This window comes from Scardinius erythrophthalmus (genome assembly GCF_964197995.2).
Source record: "Scardinius erythrophthalmus genome assembly, chromosome: 22".
In the NCBI taxonomy this organism is placed as follows: Eukaryota; Metazoa; Chordata; class Actinopteri; order Cypriniformes; family Leuciscidae; genus Scardinius; species Scardinius erythrophthalmus.
In genome coordinates this window covers 14,835,314-14,858,866 of record NC_138242.1, presented here as the reverse complement: position 1 = coordinate 14,858,866, position 23,553 = coordinate 14,835,314, and the positions used below count along the sequence as shown (strand labels likewise).

The following is a 23,553-nucleotide window of genomic DNA, read 5'->3' as shown; positions in this document are numbered from 1 at the left end:
TTGTGGCTTCCCCAGTGTCGTGTCCTGTTCCCGTGTTTTGCTCTCGTCTCCTCGTGTGGATTCCTGTCTTCGTGGACCCGCTTTGTTGTGTTTCACGCTGTCTGGATTGTTTATTGTTTCCTGGTTCCTGAGCACGCCGATCACCGCACACCATCACCGGGTTGCCCATTGAAGTCCCTGCGTCATCTCGCCATCTGAGTGTTTGTTTCCCCGACCTGTGTTCCTCTGACCATCTTCAATAAACATTATTTTACTTGCAATTGTATCCGTCTCTGTTTCACAACAGAAACTTAACATCGAATGGCCAGCAGAAAAACAGGAGGTTCATCACTTTCACAAAATGCGTGGATGCAACTGTGGCTTCACTGCGACTCCAGGGCTTTTGCGTGTTGAATTACATCGACGATTGGTTGATTCTAGCTCAATCAGAGCATATGGCGGTTCAGCATCAAAATGTCTTGTTCTCGTCCATATGAGGAAGTTGCGGTTAATGCTCAACGGCATGACGAGTTTGCTTCTTCCAGCTCAGAGAACCACTTTTATAGGCGTGGTTTGGGATTAGACAACGATGTAGGCACGTCTGTCTCCTGCTAGTATCGATTCTAGTATTAGATTATCTCAGCCGTAAATGGGTTAAGGCTAGGCCAGTAACTCACTGTCAAACAGTTCTGTTGGGTCTCATGGCAGCTGCGTCCAACGTGATACCTTTTGTCCTGCTGTACATGAGGCCCCTGCAGTGGTGTCTCAAAACCAAGGGGTTCTCCCGAGGGGAAACCCGTTTCACATGATCAAGGTCACGCGGCGATGCCTACGTGCCTTGTTTATGTGGAAAAAAAGTTTGGGGCTCTTTGTCATCGTGTAACGTGCTTTTTGTCTTAGTGTTGACAATGATTTCACACGCTAGTATGGCGGTGTGGGTACAAGGTTCCCACAGCGTCTCGACGCAGCTTGAGTTCCCTTAAAAGGAAAAGTCTCAAGTTACGACTGTAACCCTGGTTCCCTGAAGAGGGAATGAGATGCCGCGTCACCCTGCCATACTCCCTGCATGCCTGTGGTTGACTTGCTTCAGCCTATCAAAAGCTAGCTCTCTTTGTTCCGGGAATGCTTTTTAGTTTCCTGATCGTGACGTCACCCGCCTATGAAGATCTGTCACGCCATTGTGCTGATTTCACACATGCTTAATGAAGCAATCACGCAGGAGCGTTCCCACGGTGTCTCGATGCAGTATCTCATTCCCTCTTCAGCAAACCAGGGTTTCAGTCATAACCTGAGATGTTTTTTTCAGTATTTTTGATAAAATAAATGCAGACATTGTGAGCATGAGAGATTTCTTTCAAAAACATTAAAAATAGTAATATTTCCAAACTTTTGACCGGTAGGTAACCAAAAGTCCAAATCATAGTCTCTGCTGCACCAATTTAACTGATATAAATAGTGTTGAACATTGCATAGAAAATGTGTCTATTCCTCGTTTAGTGAGATCAAATAATAAATCTAATGCAGGATCTAGAAAAAATCTAATTGTTATTAAACCAGAAAATGTTGCTATTAGTAATCAAAAACAATTTCTAAAGCTAGGTCTTCTAAACATTAGATCACTCACACCTAAGGCAGTGATTGTAAATGAAATAGTCACAGATAATAGCTTCGATGTACTTTGCCTTACTGAAACCTGGCTTAAACCAAATGATTATTTCGGTCTAAATGAGTCTACTCCATCAGGATACTCCTATAAGCACGAGCCCCGTCTGATTGGTCGTGGCGGCGGTGTTGCAACAATCTATAGAGATATTCTCAATGTTACTCAGAAAACGGGCTATAAGTTTATTTCATTTGAAGTACTTGTACTAAATGTTACGCTCTTAGATGTTCGAAAAACATCCCTATTATCTCTAGCCTTGGCTACCGTATATAGACCGCCTGGGCCTTACGCTGATTTCCTAAAAGAGTTTGCAGATTTTCTCTCAGACCTATTAGTTAATTTCGATAAAGCATTAATTGTTGGAGACTTTAATATCCACGTAGATAATTCAAATGATGCGCTAGGGGCTGCGTTTACAGATTTATTAAACTCCTTTGGGGTCAAGCAAATTGTTACCGGACCAACTCATCGTTTTAATCATACACTCGATTTAATTATATCACATGGAACCGATCCAACCGATATAGATATCATTCCACAAAGTGACGATGTCACTGACCATTACATGGTAACTTGCATATTACGTACTCCTGTAATATATCATGCTGCGCTGCGTTATCGATTAGGCAGAACAATCCTTCCATCCACCATAGATAATTTTTCAAATAGCTTATCTGATCTGTCTCAGCTGCTCAGTGAACCCAAACAAACAGATGAACTTGAGGAATTAACTAGCACTATGAGCACCATTCTCTCTGGAACATTGGATATTGTTGCACCCATTAGATTAAAAAAGGTCAGAGAGAAAGGTAAAGCACCATGGTACAACAATACTACGCATGTTCTAAAGAGAGAAACCCGTATTTTAGAGCGTAAATGAAATAAAAAACTAACTTAGAGGTCTTTAGAATCGCATGGAAAGACAGTATGTCACGTTATAAAAAGGCCCTAAAAGAGGCCAGGGCTGAGCATCTCCGCAAACTAATAGAAAACAACCAAAACAATTCTAGGTTCTTATTTAACACCGTGGCTAGACTAACAAATAAACGGATGTCTCCTGAACAAAATATTCCGTTACAGTTTAGTAGTAATGATTTCATGACGTTCTTCACTGAGAAAATAGAAAACATCAGAACCACAATTGTAAACGTTCAATCCTCAATCGCGCCTTATAATTCAGCCTCAATTATCACCCCGCAAGAACAATTACAGTGCTTTACAACTATAGAACAAAAAGAGTTAAATAAACTTATCACTTCATCTAAAACAACAACATGTTTACTAGATCCTATACCAACTAAACTATTGAAAGAAGTGTTACCTATAGTGGAAGAGCCTCTCCTCAATATTATTAACTCGTCTTTATCTTTAGGTTATGTTCCAAGAACATTTAAACTGGCAGTTATAAAACCTCTCATTAAGAAACCACAATTAGATCCACATAATCTAGCAAATTATAGACCCATTTCAAATCTACCTTTTATGTCTAAAATACTAGAAAAAGGTGTGTCCGCTCAACTAGGCTCTTTCTTGCAAGAAAATGACACCTATGAAAAGTTTCAGTCTGGATTTAGGCCGCACCATAGCACTGAAACTGCACTCGTTAAAATCACAAATGATTTACTTTTAGCTTCTGACCAAAGCTGTATCTCAATATTAGTTTTACTTGATCTTAGTGCTGCGTTCGATACTATAGATCATACAATACTCTTAGATCGACTACAATATTACATGGTGTTCAAGGACAAGCATTAAGCTGGTTTAGATCGTATTTATCTGACCGCTACCATTTTGTTTATTTAAATGGAGAAAAATCGATCATAACTCCAGTAAACTATGGAGTGCCGCAGGGATCTGTGTTAGGCCCTCTGTTATTCTCAATATATATGCTGCCACTTGGAAATATTATAAGGAAACATGGAATTAGTTTCCATTGTTATGCTGATGACACTCAAATCTATATTTCATCACGGCCAGATGAAAACGCTAAATTATCCAAATTGACAGAGTGTGTTAAAGATATAAAAGATTGGATGACGCGCAATTTTCTTTTATTAAATCCAGACAAGACAGAGGTACTGATCATCGGTTCAAAAAACCACCCACAAAACCTCTCACGATACAACTTTAACATAGTAGGATGTCCTGTTACTTCATCCTCTACAGTAAAAGACCTGGGTGTTATATTAGACTGCAACCTGTCTTTTGAAAATCATATTTCATATGTTACAAGAACAGCCTTTTTCCACCTTAGAAACATTGCTAAGCTACGTAATATGCTATCTGTTTCTGATGCAGAAAAGTTAGTTCATGCATTCATGACATCGAGACTAGATTACTGTAATGCTTTATTAGCCGGTTGTCCTGCAACCTCAATAAACAAGATACAGTTAGTCCAAAATGCCGCGGCCAGAGTTCTAACTAGATCAAGAAAATATGATCATATAACACCAATTTTATCATCACTACATTGGTTACCTATAAAGTTCCATATTAATTACAAGGTATTGCTACTGACTTATAAAGCCCTAAACGGCTTAGCTCCAGTCTATTTAACCGATCTTCTATCGACCTATAATCCATCGCGCTCTTTAAGGTCACTAAATTCGAGGCTTTTGTTCATACCTAGGATATCCAGATCCACCAAAGGAGGGAGAGCATTTTCACATTTAGCTCCAAAACTCTGGAATAGCCTTCCTGATACTGTTCGTTGCTCAGACTCGCTCTCCCAGTTTAAAACTAGATTAAAGACGCATCTCTTCAGCCAGGCATTCATATAACCTGATGTCACCTGATGGAGTTTTTCGGTTCCTTGCCATTGTTGCCTTTGACTTGCTCAGTTGGGGATATTTGTGGATATTTACCAAACGTGGACGTTCCACTAGAAACAAACATTGATGTATTGTTTTAATTTATTACTGTGAAGCTGCTTTGATACAACCTATGTTGTGAAAAGCGCTATATAAATAAACTTGACTTGACTTGACTAGGTTAGTTGGTTGCATTAGCTATAATAATATAATAATTATAAACAATACTATTTTAATATTACATAATAATTATGTCTAGTTTATTTTTGGTTTTGTGGTAGCCCTGATGCTACTGTATTGTCTTGTCTTGTGTGAGCGCGCGGTTTCGAGTGTGCTTGAACTAGGGTGACCAGACGTCCCGAAAAATTCGGGACAGACCCGAAATCTAAGCTGTTGTCCCGAATCCCAAATCTGGCCTTAATTGTCCTGAAAATTACACTAAAGCGAAATCCTGAGTAGTTATTGTCTGATAAAACATTAAAAACTGTCCGTGGAGGTTGAGTCGTCCTGCAGCCAGCCCCCGCCGGCTGCTCATTGGCTGCAGCATCTTTTTTCTTTTTTCTTTTTAAGTTCTACAAAGATACCGTAGGCGCGGATTTATATGCATTGATAAGCGAACGCAAGTTGCAGCAGCTGCAAAAACAATGAATGTGCAGGCAGCCAGTCGTAAAGGAGTGATTGATTGGTCGTGGCACTGTGTGCAAAAAAATACTTCGGCCTAATGTCTGATGTCGGGTTACACAAAACAAATCATCTACACAATTATTTAGTTTTCTTATTTAATGACTGACAATTTAGTTGTAATAATAATTTTGGCATAAGGCTTATTAGCATTAGGCTATAGCCTGAAAGGTCTGATTTACGCACTGTTACAACAGTCATTGTTTTTCTTGTTTTTTTTACAATGACATTTGAGTTCATGATTTTAATGTTGTTGTTTTTTGTGGCAGACTAAAGACTAATGACAGACTGTTGATCTTTGAATAAAAATATGTTTGGTTCAGGTTTGAAATTCATTGATCATTATAGGCTATGTAGTCGAATTTCAGCCAATCCCATCTGGTCACCCTAGCTTGAGCCGTGCACTCTTCTGTCCATGTGAGCTGTGCGTGGCATGGTGTTCAGATCCCGGTATAGTTTGGTTTCGGTTTTGTGTCGGAATTCCGACATTCATGTTCTGGGCCCTATCTTGCACCCAGCGCAATTGACTTTGTACATCGACGCATGTATCATTCCTATTTTGCACCCGCGCAAAGCGGACTTTTCCCTCCACAGACACACGTCTGTTAACTAAGAAATGATGTGTGGTTTATGAACGATTCGTTCATTTTGAACGAATCTTTAATATGACTCGGGACTACCGAGTTGTCTCAGAGAGTGATTCGTTCATTTTGTGTTGACCACGCATGCGCATTACACAACATATAGGTGAGTGACTCGTTAGTGACTTGTCTGTGTCTGACTCTGATCTGTCTGCTGGGCCGGAAACAGAAACGATTAGTTCATCTTTCGACTCTCGAGTTCGAGTTCGGGTCTGAGTCTTTCGTTCTTTCTGTCACTCCCATAGAGGCTATGCTGTCAGTACCAGAAAGAGAAATGATAAGTTCATCTTTCGAGTCTCGAGTTCGGGTTCGACCGGGTCCGAGTCTTTCGTTCTTCCTGTCACTCCCATAGAGGCTATGCTGTCAGTACCGGAAAGAAAGAGAAATGATTAGTTCATCTTTCGAGTCTCGAATTCGGGTTCGACCGGGTCCGAGTCTTTCGTTCTTCCTGTCTGTCCCATAGAGGCTATGCTGTCAGTACCGGAAAGAGAAATGATTAGTTCATCTCTCGAGTCTTCGGGTTTAAGTCCTTCGTTCTTTTGTCACGTGACTTGTCAGTCACCGTATTAAATACTAATTCACAACCTTTTTACAAACAAGCGCGTAGTTATTTTTTTAATTTTATTTTTACTTTTACAGTTACGTGATTGCGTTTCTGGTCTCAAATGTATAGGCTATATTTGTGAATTTCTGTCATGAAGATTATTTTCAGTTTCAGTCATTTAAGAGTTGGTTAATGCAAAGCTTTATCCGTATGATAGGGGAAACCACTTTGATGAGACTTGTTTAGAGTGGATTATAATTTTCAGTTAATATCATAGACATACAAATATGGGAAATATTTTGATTATTCAAGTCTAACTTAACAAATTCAAGTCAATTAGACTATTACTAATTTTGAATAAACTGTAATTTATTTTTCTCTATTGAGTTGTTTTGATTTTTTTTGTCCTTGTGTTATTAATGAATAAAAATCAGTTTAAAAAATTGAAATGAAGTGTTATGTATTTTGGATTCATGCCTATTTTGAGTCATTCACTATGTATTTTAGTGTTATTTTAGTGATTTTTTTAGTCACCTAAAGTTTGAAACCTACACCTTTGTAACATAGCTTATAGGCCTATAGCCTATATATATATATATATATAAACAATGTGTGTTATTATTATAAAAATTTAAATAATAATAACAACAACAATAATCATAATAATAATAAAACACCACAGATGCACAAGAAACATTTAGAAGAGACAGACAGGGGCAATAAGATGGAACTTTTATTTTCAGATAATGTTTATTGCACATATTTTGTAATTTAAAATATAAAAAAAATATACATTCAGACGCAGTCAATAATACGAATCTAATGTTGTATTTGATGCGAGATACCAAGAACGAACGACTCGAACCCGAAGACTCGAGAGATGAACTAATTTCTCTTTCCGGTACTGACAGCATAGCCTCTATGGGACTGACAGGAAGAACGAAAGACTCGAACCCGAACTCGAGACTCGAAAGAACTAATCGTTTCTGTTTCCGGCCCTGCTGTATCACACACGGCACGGCCCAGCAGACAGATCAGAGTCAGACACTGACGAGTCGACAAACGCCTCGAGACACGAGAGGAGGAGAACAAACGTGACAAATATGAAGTTGCAAAGGAAAGAACATCTCTGATCAGGAGGTGAGGTGAACTAACAGAGTCAGACTGCCATAGCCTGAACTTAAGACCCAACAACTAATCAATTAATAAAACATTTCGGTTTCTTATAATTTGGCTTTGGCTGCATTACCCTATAGTTTATTTTTATTCCTTTTACAAATGTAATCAACATTTTCGTAAGTACTAGATGTGCTGGGATATTTAACATGCCATTTTATTTATATTATGCTGAAATGAACGAAATGACTCGAAAAAAGATTCGTTCATTTTGCTGAACGAGACTCAAAGATTCGAGCCAGTAAAATGATCCGAACTTCCCTCTACTACTTGCACTCATAGATATCGGCTGTTTCTCAATTCCAAGAACGCAGAGAGCGGACTTGTGTTCTCGTGGAGACCGGTCTTGCCAAGCTTCCTTGGAAGAACGAACTCGGAACCGGCCGCAATGACTTCTGGGACACCAGGCGAGTACTAGCTCAAGTCTGCATCCGTTTCTCAATACCAAGTACGCAAAGTTCGGACTTGAGTCCTTGGTAGTTCGGACTAGTCTCGCGTAGCCAGACCTTCAGACTGACGGCTGAAGGTCTGGAATTCATAGCAGCTTTCTTTGGCCAAGGCCTGCCCATAAGGCCGTTTGACCGACATGTCAAACAACCAATTACAGTTCGTTTCGTTCAGCGTCACGTTTCGGGGCGTGGAAATGTCCCCACAACAACAGACCGGCGTGCAACAAGTCAGTCAGCATAGAAAATCAAAGAAGGAGAAGAAAACAAGCAGTAAGTCATTGATCTGTTCGTGCACGTATACTTTTGAGAATCCTACATTTAGCTGATCTTGATAAATGCTCATTGTCACTCATGTAAACACAACAGTTTTTCTTCCGCAATCACACGTCTGCGCTTTGTTTCCCGGCTGACCGGAAATAAACGCGACACTCGCGCCCCCCGGAAATCCGATAAAATTCAACCAATCAGATGACGACTTCGACATTCCTGAAGTGTTTCCAGTTAAGTGTACCATATGCATCAGACGTTTAGCCAACGTTCCGTGAGCGTGACGTCTGAGGCTGAGACTCTGAGAAGTTCGGACTGACAAGTTCGACTCAGGAGAACGAACTCCCGAGGACGGGAGGACACAAGTCCGATAATTCTGCAAATGGAACAGCGGCGTACTTGATAGCGTCACTCAGCTTGCTCTGGCTACTCCGGTTATCTCTTTATAGGCTACAAATAAAACAAAATATGTTATAAACCACCATTTTGCCTCTTTTCATTTTCATTTAGAAAAGATCTTTAACATAATGGCCACACAAATGAGGTTCAGGCAACGCAATTGATTATCTTCACTGCATATTTACAACAACACGAAATATAAAGCACAACCCTGACTCTTTTTGTTTTCATTTTAAAAATATGATGAATAAAAAACATTATAATATTGATCAATGATCATTAAAACGAACATTTAGCAAAAAGAGACAGGGTTGTGTCATATATGTATATACAGTGAAGATAATGTAGGCAACATGTAGGCTATTATAATAAAATATTTTATATGTTTTAAATATATAAAATAAAATGACATAACCTTTTTTGCTAAATGTCAGTTTTAATGATCAATAATAGCCATTCTAAAAGTATAAGTAGCCTAAAAGGTATAAGAAGCTATACAATAATAAAGCCAACGATTCAGTCAAACATAAGATCAGCTCTCTAGGCTACATAGTTAAATAGACTAACGTTAAATAAAGCTATAACTTCACTTTGCCCTCAGCTAAAACGTTTTGCCAGGGAACAAATAATACATTAATGAGACAAATAAAATAAATAGCCTGTTGGATATACACAAGATGATTTAAATCTCATGTTATACCCAGACTGTAAAAGGTTATACCACTAGACTAGAGACATCCAAGCCAGCGGCAAGTCAGCAGCAGAAGCCGAGGAAAGGCTGTTCTCGGCGGGGTACGAGCGCCGAGCGTCCGATTTCCTGGTTCTCACAACTCCGAAAACGTCAGATCAAATTTTCAAATAGGCGCTATCTTTATAAATAAACCAAAGATTTGAGCTTTAAACAACTACATTCTCGCCTGAAATACTCTTAAAACTACATTTCGTGACACATTTATAGCAGTATTTTTAAATTACGCGGGGTTCCTCCTCTGCTATTGACGCTTGCTGGTTGGTGGTATGAGATGCATTCTGGGATACCTGGCTTGTCAAGTCCGCACAAGTCACCTCTTGATGCATCCTCGGTAAAAGGGGCGGATCAAGAACACATCCGGGGATTCGAACTGGACTTGGCTAGATGTGAACTTTGAATTGGCACAGTACTAGGGCAGCGACTGATGACGTTTCACAAGAACACAAGTACAGACAAGAACGCATATTGAGAAACGGCTTGCATTCGATGCATCCTCGGTATCAAGAACACATCCGGGTTCTTTCATGCGTCCTCTGTACTTGCGTTCTTGAGAATTGGGTCTGAACTTCGACGGTTATGATGACGTAAAACGAGAACACAAGGACGCAAGATCGCTGAAGAACGCATATTGAGAAACACCGATCATATAAAGGCTAGATGTCTTAAGGCGGAGTCACTTACAGCATCACCGGCGGCCATCTTACTACAGGGCTCTGTGAATTAAGGTGAGTGATCAGCATGCACACAAATCCTCTTATCTTGGTGAAATCTTGACGGATTTACAAACGGTTTGGTTTCTTACAAACGTCATTACCGTGGCTATAATTCTTTCATATGGAAGTCCATTTGTATAATTTTTCATATGTATGCAGTTTCATAGCTACATCTCTGACATTTATAACAAACCAAACCATTTGAAAATCGGTAGAAAATGTATCAAGTTATGGTTATTTAAAAGTACATGCACCATGTTACGAGTGAGCGAGCACCCTGTCGTAAGATGGCCGCCGTGCGCGGACGTCGACCTCCATTGGCCAGCAGCGCGGACGAGACATCTAGCCTTTATATGATATCTATGCTTGCGCTCCCCGGGGCGGTTCAGCGCAAAGAGGAGGCGTGTTCCGCCGCAAACGTTCCCTAATGCTATTTTACAGGTTTAGAAAACAGTTCCGCCACTGACCAAAAAACAAAAACAGTTTAAAGTCAGTGGCGCGTTGCGCATGTTATTCATATGCTATTTTAAGGGCCATAATCAATGTAGCGTGTGCACAACGCGCATACACTTTGATTCTCTCATCTACACACAGACGCAGCAGTTTAGATAGATAGATGGATAGATGGATAGATGGATAGATGGATAGATCTGCTCTTAAAGGTAATGTGAGATGACGCTCTGATTGGTTTATTTCACGTTACGCCCAAACCACACCTATGAATAATGAAGCTACTTCAGACCAACCCATTTTAGATTTGCGTCGGGCGCAAGAGTCATTTATCCCGCCGGTATAATAGCAACAGCGCCCAAGACCCGCCCACAAAGTTACTTGCGTTTTGCGCTTGATACTTGCATTTCAGATCGTTAAAATAGGGCCCTCTGTGTGTTTGTCGTCTGTTGTGAGCGCACGAGGTGAGCATTTGGAGTACCCGTTGGGGTAGCTTTTGTTTGTTTTTGTTTCATTTTTTACTAATAAAAAGCCCATCATCAAATTGAGCCCTTGCCTTATAATTTGTATAAATTGTAATATTCATCAATATTAACAAGCATTTTAACATTAAAAACCTACCTGAAATAACTGGACTTTGAAAGCATGGCTGAATTTTGTGGACATTGTCATTCCTCAGGACCTGATCTAGCGGCGAGCGTTCAAAGAATGTTAAGACAACCTCTGACCTAGAAAACTGAGAAAAACGTCATTTTAGAATGAGCTTATGATAAGACCTTAGTAAGTAATTTAGGAAGATGTTCAGGTAATAAAGTAAAATAACAATACATGCTTCTTGTTTGTTGCAGTCACACTTAAATAATATACAAGCCCTTTTTTCCTTATACTGGTGTCATCAGTTAGATCTCTTACCTTCCAGGGCATGTTAATGGTGTTTTTCAACAGTCGCTCCACTTCATTTAACTTTGTCTCAATGTCTCTTGCTTCTTTAATCTTCACAAGCCCTGTGAGAGCACAAATATATCAGCATATCCAACCTTTCAAAGAATCTTTTACATCAGATCAGTATTCTGTGCCTCAGCTCAAGATTTTTTATTTGTAGTCCGTGTAGTTTATGTGGCTCATTGACTAATTCACTAACAGGCCAATAACTACTTTACCTCTGCATTTATAAGCATTCCGATTATTGTGCTGTCTAGACAAAGTTGTGGTAATATAACTTTCAGGCAACACCTAAAACAACTTTATCTGGCCCCATAAAATGTAAGAGACCACAGAGAAAATCATGTCTTGTTTAAAAAAAGGTTGACTTAAATGTGAGCAAGTCTGATAAAGGTCTCCTTTGTATTAACAATACTATAATTGACAATAATCAATCAGAATATCATCTATTTAATTAGCCTACTTTTAATGGATTCATACTGAAAGTCATACTGAAAACAATGACGAATGCACGTCTAATCATCCAGACCAACCCAGAGCTGTAATTATGATGATGGTGATGACAACAACACCCACAATCTCTAGTCACAAACAAAGATTTTACACAATGGCCTCTTCTTATTCAGGCTGTGAAAGACTCCACAAAACTCCACACTGTAATTCATGAATGACTATTCATTACTAATGTCTCATGCTGATGACATCACCCATAAGGGCAGTATAGAGGTTTAAGGTCATTAAATCACCTTTGGATCATAATGACTACCAGCCCTAGATGAGTTATGCTGTGTCTTTTAAAATCTCCCATTATCATCATACATCTGAAAGAAAATATTTTAGAGGCATTTGGCTTGTTGACAGAAAACTATATGGAATAATTTCCCGTGTTTATTTTAACTTGACACATTTATGCACATCAGAAATAAAAAAAAAAAAAATAATCTTTACTGTAAGGAATTAAAAAACAAAAAGCATAAGATACTGTACTGTACAGCACTGTAATGATCATATATAACTGACCTTTAATGTTACAGTGGACAGAAAACGTCTCAGGTTACGACTGTAACCTATGTTCCCTGAGAACAGGGAACGAGACACTACGTCAGAATGACGCTATGGGGAACGCCTCAGGCGTGACAGGTGTCTGAAATAAATATCAACTCACGTCAATTATGTTGACCGGCGACAGCCCGTGAATCATCAGCTTGATTGATTAACGCGCAACCTGGATGTATAAAGGGAAGCCTTGCATACATGACAACATCCTATCGTCTGAAGGGACTGTTGCAGGCAGGCCCCGAGGCATGGCAGGAAGACGTAGTGTCTCGTTCCCTGTTCTCAGGGAACATAGGTTACAGTCGTAACCTGACACGTTCCCTTTCGAAAGGGAACTCTACACTACGTCAGAATGACGCTATGGGGAACGATATACCAACGCCACCATGCTGAGGGGAGTGCATGCCCAAAGGCAGTGACAACTGTCCGAACCAGTAATTCAGAAAACACTGGAACCACTCACCCTTAGGTCACATCGGGCTGTCAGTGACAGCACTCCCTACCGGTCATCACCCAAGCTAATGAACCAAGAAACCGCCAGAACATAGTTAATGGGGGGTATATCTGGGCCAGCTCAAAGGCTTAGGACCACAGCTTCCAAAAGAAGGGGTCCCTTCTAGGGAGTGTGGCTAGGGGGCCCAGGGGACTCCCAGCCAGTCACTATTCAGGGGAGCGTGCCACCTGAAATACCACCAGGCAGGCCTGACCTGGTGTCACTACATAAGACACTAGAGTCTGGCCACTTCCTGTCTGTCTGAAGACAGAGCCTCTGGACACTTGCCTTAAGGCATCCAACCCGAGGGACTGCAGAACAGGCAGTGAACCACTCAGCCCGGATCTCAGAGACGGGACATCCTGGAGAGTATGACTCAGCATAGTGCTTTACAACCCTTGCCAGCGAGGGGAGTCTCTCTACTCGATCCATGGATCTACCCAGTGTTTGTGTTTCAAAACACTGAGGAGGCCTGTGAGGGCCTAAAGGGAGCTACCTCCAGGAAGGCCTGGTAGGACCTCTAACCTGGCGACCACAACATGGGGGAGCTTGTATTCAACCACAATATGTGGGAGCTTACCTTCAGGAAGGCCGGTGAGGCCTCTGACCTGGCAACCACAACATGTGGGAGCTCATATCAGGAAGGCCGGTGAGGCCTCTAACCTGGCGACCACATCATGTGGGAGCTCATATCAGGAAGGCCGGTGAGGCCTCTAACCTGGCGACCACAGGATGTGGGAGCTCACTTTCAGAAAGGGAATAAAGCGTACAGCGCACAACCCTTACCATAAAAAATGGAAATAGAAAGTACATGAAAGAAAGTGCATGTACTTAGCCATTCTGAACCCAAGAAGGCCTGATGAGGCCTCTAACCTGGCGACCACAGCATGTGGGAGCTCATACTCGGGAAGGCCGGTGAGGCCTGTAACACGGTGACCACAGTGTGTGGGAGCTCATCAGAATGTGGAAGTTAGCTAGAGAAAAACATCTGTCGTAATAAAGTGACGACAGGAAGTAAGACCAGGGTCTGAGCCACATAGGAAGGGACAGAAGCGATACGCGCATGACCCTTACCATAGAAAATGGATTTAGAAAATACACAAGACATAAGTCGTGTGACTTACCATAAGCATGGTTTAAAAAAGGTACGGAACGTATGTACCAAAAAGGAATGAAGTAAAGGTTTGCTTGTACTTCATCACTCTAAAAACACAGTATGTGTGAGCCCACATTCGGGAAGGCCGGATGAGGCCTGTAACCTGACATGTAAAAGCTCAAACCCAGGAAGGCCTGGTGAGGCCTGTAACCAGGGAACCACCGTACGTGGGAACCTATAATCAGGAAAGCCAGAAGAAGCCTGCAACCTGATAGACACAATCCGTGGGAGTTCTCATTCAGTAAGGCCTGGTGAGGCCTGCCACCTGACATGAAAGAACTCATAACCAGGAAGGCTGCAGAGGCCTAAAGCCTGGTGACCACTAATTGTGGAAGGTTAAAACTCAGGAAGGCCGGTGAGGCCTGTGACCTAACGACCACCGCACGTGGGAGCTCAAATTCAAGAAGGCCTGGTGAGGCCTATAACTTGATAATCACAGTAAGTGGAAGCTCACAGCATGTAGGAGCTCACATTCAGGAAGGCCGGCGAGGCCTGTAACCGGACATGTGAAGGCTCCTATCCAAGAAGGCCTGGTGAGGCCTATAACCTGGCGACTACAGTATGTGGGAGCTCATATACAACCACAGTATGTGGGAGCTCATACTCAGGAAGGCCTGGTGAGGCCTCTGACCTGATAACCACAGAATGTGGGAGCTCATAACCAGGAAGGCCAGATGAGGCCTGTAACCTGATGACCACAGTATGTAAGAGCTCACATTCAGGAAGGCCGATGAGGCCTGTAACCTGACATGTGGAGGCTCGTAACCAGGAAGGCCTGGTGAGGCCTATAACCTGGCAACTACAGTATGTGGGAGCTCATATTCAACCACAGTATGTGGGAGCTCATACTCAGGAAGGCCTAGTGAGGCCTGTGACCTGACAACCACAGCATGTGGGAGCTCATATTCAACCAAAATATGTGGAAGCTCTCATTCAGGAAGGCCTGGTGAGGCCTCTGACCTGATAACCATAGAATGTGGAGGCTCATATTCAAGAAGGCCTGGTGAGGCCTAAAACTTGATAACCACAGAATGTGGGAGCTCATATTCAACCACAGTATGTGAGAGCTATACTCAGGAAGGCCTAGTGAGGCCTATGACCTGATAACCACAGTATGTGGGAGCTCATATTCAAGAAGGCCTGGTGAGGCCTAAAACTTGATAACCACAGAATGTGGGAGCTCATATTCAACCACAGTATGTGGGAGCTCATAATCAAGAAGGCCTGGTAAGGCCTATAACTTGATAACCACAGTAAGTGGAAGCTCACAGTATGTAGGAGCTCACATTCAGGAAGGCCGGCGAGGCCCGAAACCTGACATGTGAAAACTCCTAACCAAGAAGGCCTGTGAGGCCTATAACCTGGCGACTACAGTATGTGGGAGCTCATGTACAACCACAGTATGAGGGAGCTCACATTCAGGAAGGCCGGCGAGGCCCGAAACCTGACATGTGAAAAACTCCTAACCAAGAAGGCCTGGTGAGGCCTATAACCTGGCGACTACAGTATGTGGGAGCTCATAACCAGGAAGGCCGGATGAGGCCTGTAACCTGATGACCACAGTATGTGGGAGCTCATATTCAGGAAGGCCGGGTGAGGCCTGCAACCTGACATGTAGAAGCCCAGCACCAGGAAGGCCTGGCGAGGCCTGTAACGTGGCGACCACCGTGTATGGGAGCTCATATTCAGGAAGGCCTAGTAAGGCCTGTAACCTGATATCTCAGTATGTGGGAGCTCATAACCAGGAAGGCCGGATGAGGCCTGTAACCTGGCGACCACAGTATGTGGGAGCTCATAACCAGGAAGGCCTGATGAGGCCTGTAACCTGATTACCACAGTATGTGGGAGCTCACATTCAGGAAGGCCGGTGAGGCCTGTAACCTGACATGTGGAAGCTCATAACCAGGAAGGCCTGGTGAGGCCTCTGACCTGATAACCACAGTATGTGGGAGCTCATATTCAACCACAGTATGTGGGAGCTCATATTCAACCACAGTATGTGGGAGCTCATACTCAGGAAGGCCTGGTGAGGCCTATGACCTGATAACCACAGTATGTGGGAGCTCATATTCAAGAAGGCTTGGTGAAGCCTATAACTTGATAACCACAGAATGTGGGAGCTCATATCACAGTATGTGGGAGCTCATATTCAAGAAGGCCTGGTGAGGCCTATAACTTGATAACCACAGAATGTGGGAGCTCATATTCAACCACAGTATGTGGGAGCTCATTTTCAGGAAGGCCTAGTGAGGCCTATGACCTGATAACTACATTATATGGGAGCTATATTCAAGAAGGCCTGGTGAGGCCTATAACTTGATAACCACAGAATGTGGGAGCTCATATTCAACCACAGTATGTGGGAGCTCATTTTCAGGAAGGCCTAGTGAGGCCTATGACCTGATAACCACATTATATGGGAGCTATATTCAAGAAGGCCTGGAGCGGCCTATAACTTGATAACCACAGTATGTGGGAGCTCATATTCAGGAAGGCCTAGTGAGGCCTATGACCTGATAACCATAATATGTGGGAGCTCATTTAACCATAGTATGTGGAAGCTCATATTCAGGAAGGCCTAGTGAGGCCTATAACCTGATAACCACATTACTCCTTGACAGTCAATTCCTGGGAGCTCACCTCAGGGAGGCCCAAGCACTGTCCGGTTGCAAAATGGGGACTGTCTGGTCAAGGAGGCCTGTTAAGACCTACTACCTGACCATCAAAAAAAAATCTTTAGATTTACTCCCAAACCATTTTGCCCCAGACTCTAAAACAGGAGATGTGGTCTGAAAAGAAACAGAAATATGTTAGTTTCACATTTTACAAAAAGACCAGAATTACACCTGCTCTTTTTGTTCACTGCTTATTTTTAAATTAAAATGCAGCCAAAAACACTGGATAACGCGATCTGGATGATAGGCTGAATTACTAAATATCTAACTTCTTAAAAGTCAGATAATATTCCATCATTTTAATTCATAGAATTAAATGCAGCCATACTCACCAGACAATACTGTTTTAACATTTATACGTTCTCGTAATCTACACACTGCCTCGGCAAGCGCGAGAAAAGAGCCGTTAAAAAAAATATATGGCTTTCATCCCTCGAGAAGAAAGTCAACAGGTGCGAGGTTGAAACATCCGACAGCGCACGGATTTTTTCTTTCTCACGCGCGCCGAGATATTTCTTAATGAACACTGCCAGCACCCTTAGGAACTGACTGTGAACGCCTCGTACCCAAACAGTATTGTTTCACAGATCGCACGCACCACAGCTCAGATGCTGAACCCTCCTCCCTCGAGAAAAGGATCCGCGAAAGCGGAGCATTTTTAAATAAAAAACGCTCACAGTTTGCACAAGAGGCTCTCTCGAGAGCCTCCCGCGCGCTTCAGCGATATTCTCAATACAGACAAACAGTCCCTGAAGACGAAAAGATGTTGTCATGTATGCAAGGCTTCCCTTTATACATCCAGGTTGCGCGTTAATCAATCAAGCTGATGATTCACGGGCTGTCGCCGGTCAACATAATTGACGTGAGTTGATATTTATTTCAGACACCTGTCACGCCTGAGGCGTTCCCCATAGCGTCATTCTGACGTAGTGTAGAGTTCCCTTTCGAAAGGGAACTGAGCTCTTTAGACTTACAGATGTGATAACACTTAAGCAAAATGAGTCAAGACAGATGCACAACAACATTCATGTTGCAGTAAATCATCCATATTCAGGAAAATATGAGATGCTTAAGGAAGAAATTGCTCTTTCCCAAACAAGACACCAGCTAAAATTTGACTTAATCCAGCTTGCTGGAATAGATATCCATGCTCTTCCGGTGTTCTTCCTGTCAGGATTTGCTGTGGAAGTGTCCGTTTCCTGTGGGATAAAGATTAAAGCCTATATAAAGATTGCTGTGTTTGTGTGTTTAAAAAGACAATCTCAAGCTCTCTACCGTCAACATTCTCCCTATGGGGAAAGAGCACATATCTGATCCATTTCCATTTTGCCACAGTTTGGTTTAAACTGTTTCCATATGAATAACAAAAGAGGAGCCATGTGTTAATACACACCAAACATATGGGGGAAACCATTTTGACACCTGGTCTTTCACTGAGTTCATTGATAATCTACCCAAACCAGCATTCACATTTTCCAAACTGCCCCTCAGACACAATATAACACTATAATATAACATAATTTAGATATATACATTATTCAGTGTATGATGCTGTTGTAAACACTCAGCATGATGTGGCTAAGCAAGCAGGTCACTCTAGCAGATGTACTAAACTCAAGAACTGATAACAACAAAACAAAACTCTGTCTGGTGCAGAAAAAGAGAAATAAAAGCAAAAATATCTAGTCATGTCTGTTCATGTTGATTAATCTGTAAACCATTAACACATTATCTACATAGCCATGTTGGGACTGTTGCACATTTTTGCAGTGCGTTATCTAGATGCATGTTTGCAACAGCAAAAGCAGACTTTGATAAAATCACAAAGATTGAGTAAGAGAAGTAAAGCTACATTTCTAAAGGTTTTGGCTAACAACTGATAACAAGTACAAAACTATTTTAAGAAATTAATCTGTTGTCAAGTAAAAAAAAAAAAAATCTACCAAGTCTGTTGATACAAATATCAATACAAAACTCTATGGTTTCCAGGGTGTTCTGGTTAGCTGTTAGCACATTAAATGTATTGACCGATAATGTTTTTCTAATACATTATTTGTTTGTTTTTATGTCCAATAACTGAAATGCAGAACAAGGTTACAGGTTTTTTTTCTGTTATTGATTAATTTCATCTTCATATCACAACAATAAAAATATTGCAACAAAAATATTCATCATCTTCCTAGCGTTATTCCCACACATTTGCTATGAACGCTTCAAACACACGTTTTGATTTGGAACAGGTTTTTTCATGCCGGATGCCCTTGTTGACAAAACCCAGCACTAGTCCTGGACACATTCACACTCAATACAATTTGGCATATCCAATCCTCCTAACATGCATGTCTTTGGACTGTGGGGGACATCGGAGCACCCGGAGGAAACCCACGCTGACACAGGGAGAACATGCAAACTCCACACAGAAAGGACTCCTGGCTCAGCCGGGCTCTAACCTGGGACCTTCTTGCTGGGAGGCGACAGTCCTACCCACTTAAAATAAATTGACAAGCTCTAATGTTTTCAAATGGAAAAAATGTATATAAGTGGAGTCTTTCAACTTTGCATAAATGTAATCATGTGTTCTAAACTATAGTCATTTATTACACTAGATAGTAAGGTTAGCTCACTGGAATAATTTTACATTTTCACGAAAGTAAAAAACAAAACAGTAATACATTACATCAGAGTCCATTGCAAATGGCATGTTATTAGAATGTTTTTATTGCGGCTTCAAACCTGCTGACAGTGTTATTTTTTGTGTTTTACGGTGAGTAGCGCAACAGCAGCGAATTATTATCTCATCAAAGATGTAATTTTCCCCCAACACATTTTTAAAAACGTATCGTGTATAATTATATGTATTTTGCCCCATATATTTCTATAAGAATACACAAAACATACTCAAGCGGTATTGCAATCACTCGTGGAGATAATTAATTTTTCACAGAGCTGTAAGTATATATGATGATGTTTTGCAGTTGCTAAATTAGCTGATTGCTAAGGAGTTCTGGATGGTTGTTAATGACGGTTGCATTATACCAACCTGGTTTCCCACCTCCAAGACTAACATTCTGTACCCTAGATATGGCTTTGATCCATCAATCAATGTAAGTCTATGGGATTTTTTTTTTTTTATCATCCACAAGGCAAAAATCCCTTCGCAAACAAACAACTGAACTCAATAAGCTGGATTTGAAGTATCAGTGGTGTGTGTTCTGTGTGCATGTGTGTGTGTGGTCACGGATGCCACAGGGGGGCTAAATTTAGGAGGTGCCCCTTACAGCATCAGCCTCATAATGACATGACAGATACGTCTCACTTGCTGCGAAAATTATGGGTTTTTTTTAGTTTTTTTTTTCTTTCACTCAAAAACAAGCAGTGGGTCAGTGGAATCAAAAGATTGAGCCAAGAAATAGCCAAAGAGGTTAAGTGTCCAATCAGTGCTAGTGCTAGGCAATTTTTAAACTTCTAAATCATTATGCAAATTGAACCTCAAGCATACAGGGATTGTACTGGAATGGACGTGAAGAGAGGGTGTAAAATGTACAGACTGAACAGTGTACAACACTAACACAAACATAAAGCATAAGCAGCACTGTCAGACACAAACTCTGGATCCAATAACATCTTCACCACATCACCATAAAGAAAAAGGTACAAAAAAAGCAGTGAAAGAGGTGTGAAAAGGGTAAATATTCAGGAAGTGAGTAATTTCCTTCTTGTCTTGTTTCCAGGGTGCCGGTGATTTTGTTTTCAAAGGTTGTGAATGCTTATTTCTGTCTGAGGGATAAAGGTCAGGCATTGCAGCCACAATATAAAAGCCCTTTGGCACATGGTTTCCAAGACCGACTCTGCTTCAGAGGCTACAGACAAAGCCAAAATCACCAACCCAAAACAAGATGACATGTGCTAGGCATCACGCCAACATTGAATGGCATGCCAGCCACAAATCCCTGGGTGCCATTTGTCTAGATACCATGTCACACAATCACGCTAGTCTGAAATGTCTGGTTAAAAGAGTTCTGCGTGTCATTTGACTGTGTTAAACGCAGTGTGATTATCTATATTAAGCAGTTTAACATTGCAAACTGATGGTATATCTTTAACACACAAAAACATGAACCATACAATTTTCCACAGTTTCACAATGAGACAAACCTAACAGTCATCTCATCTTGCACAATGAAGATATCTGTCAAAACTGATCACAAATTCTTGTATGAGAGGACACTGCTGAGGAAAGAAAGCTGACCCAATTGCATCATAGCTGATCTATAGATGTACGACTCATTTTTAAGTGCCTCATGGTACAGTTACAGTTTGGGCCAATTTGAATTTTTAGCACTGCAGTTATTCAGCAGTAATGCAGTTATGTAGGTTTCCATTGTAATTTAAGCCTGATTTAACAATTTAATCCCAAAAGTATTGTGTATGGCCTGTCTTGGAATGTGAAATCAAAAAAAAAAAAAAACTGCTCTATATTCAGAAAGCTAGTCACTGACTCATATGTTTCAGACAGCAAGGAGCCACATGATAGGTCTGATTTGTGTGTCACTGTATCTAGTCCAGTGTGAATTATTAAGCTGAATACTTGAACCTTGTCCCTAAAAAAAAAAAGTGTTTGCTTCCGGGTGGGTCTTTTCTGGTGGAAAAAAATCTTAATTTTGAAATTAGAACACAATATCCATTGTCAGGTTACCTTAATATGTGCTAAATTAACTGGTTTTATTCTAGACAAAAATATTATTTAATATAGCTGAAAAAAACTTACTACATTGTTAAACCAACAGAAGCAATTTTAAACTGGTAGAAATAGCAGAATATCCAACTCTACTTTCGTATAGAGTATAGGATATAGAGCAGAAAAGAGAAAAACAGAGCACTGTAAAGTACAATAGAGTAGAATAGTCTAGATTATGGAGTGATACAGAGTATATAGAGTAAACATGAATAGTTGAGTTGAGAGGAACAGGACAGCATGGTAGAGTTGAATAAATAGAAATTGATTAGAATGAATCATTCAGATCAATGACAGATTAAAAGAAATGGTATTGAGCAACATTCATTCGCGAACTGGATATGAATGATCCGCATATCTTATTTTGGCTGATTTTTTTTTTTTTTTTTTTTTTTTTTTTAGCTTTGCAATCTCAGATAAGAAAAGGGTTTGAAGAAGATACATCTGAGTAAAAGTATCAATTTGCTCTTTTAAAATGTAGTGACAGTAGCAGTCAACACAAATGATGTTAAGAGGTAGGCTATAGAATAGAATAGAATAGAATAGAATAGAATAGAATAGAATAGAATAGAATAAAGTTGGTAAAGTAGAACTGATTGCACTTTATTCATAATAACACTTCGCACCCACCTACTATCAGAGGACACTTTGATAAATCTCGTCTGTCTTCGGGGAAACACTCCAGGAGTCTTTTTAAAAGTCTTCCCAAATCCGAGGAGCTTCTGTGCAGGTAAAGAATGTTTCTGTCTGACCATTCAGTCCTTATTTCAAAGAACTCCTCTTCATCTCCTCTAATGATGATCCTGCGGATCCCGTTAACCCAACAATCCTTCACGAACATGTTCACCAGGGATGTGCCCTCAAAAATCGCCGATGCCATCTTCAGTGCCTTCACTCCAGCATTCTGTGGACGTTCTGCTCAACTTCAACAGCATTTAAGTCGCTCAAATTGACGTGTTTGAGGGGGAAACCACAAATGTACCGGTTAAGACGAGTTCGCATAAAAAAAAGCCTTTAAAGGAACTTTAAAGGAAGGTTTCGATTCGTTTACCTCTTCAAACGTGGCAGACGGATATGCAATAATAGCGCTAATAGTATATAGTTAAAATATTATCCTAAACATTTCTGTAGTCCTTTTTTTCTGTTTTTCTTTCGCGTGGTGGGTAGTTGCCAAAACGTCGCGCGTGTTATACTAAATTACGCACATCTATCCATCAAAAAGTTTACGCGTTCTTCTAAATGTCTAATGCAACTTAACGGATTGCGACAGCTGCCGTCTACGCATCGGCAACAGAGCCTATTTAGTCCCATTACCATTAGATGTTATTAATCACAGAAAAATCCATATTCACTCAGCTGAGAGTAACAGAGTGAATAACAGACGCCGAAAACAGGCCGAGAGTTTGAGACATAAAAAAGACAGCGTTTCCTTCTATTGGCAGAAGTTGCGTCTTCACCCCTCCTTCCTTCTCATTCACTTCCACACAAAGCGCTATGCGAGGAATTCACATCAGAGAGAGAGAGAGAGAGAGAGAGAGAGAGAGAGAGAGAGAGAGAGAGAGAGAGAGAGAGACTAACACTCACACCCAATGAACGTCATTCTGTGAGCATGTGCTCTATATTTGGGAAGTAGGCCTATACCCAGATAGCAGACCAACATTGAATCTACATTGAATCAATGTTAATGTATTAACCAAAAGATCATTGAATCAATGTTGAAATTTAACATTGATTTTTCATCAGGTTTGCACCCTGAAATAATGTTATTTCAACGATGAAAAATCAATCAATATGGTCATAAAATCAATATTATTTCAACCATAATTAAATCACTTATTTAACATTGAATCAACATAGAAACAATATAAAATCAATCTTGCTTTATGTACAGCAAGATTCTATCACTCTAAAAAATGCTGGGTTATTTAATCTACCCAACCGCTGGGTTATGAAATTCTTTACCCATTATGGGT

At 40.9% G+C, this 23,553-nt stretch overlaps 1 protein-coding gene across 1 annotated transcript in view; it reads right to left on the bottom strand.

The window, feature by feature from the left end:
- The window catches only part of pxdc1b (PX domain containing 1b), a 31,478-nt gene extending 8,293 nt beyond the window's left edge, over positions 1-23,185 (bottom strand). Inside the window, exons 1-3 of the mRNA XM_081352223.1 lie at positions 22,211-23,185; positions 11,436-11,527; positions 11,145-11,259 (exon numbers count right to left, since the gene is read on the bottom strand). Of these exons, the coding sequence (XP_081208349.1) occupies positions 11,145-11,259; positions 11,436-11,527; positions 22,211-22,460 (457 nt within the window). The 5' untranslated portion in view covers positions 22,461-23,185. The remainder of the gene's footprint in view (positions 1-11,144; positions 11,260-11,435; positions 11,528-22,210) is intronic.
- Between the last annotated feature and the right edge of the window lie 368 nt (positions 23,186-23,553).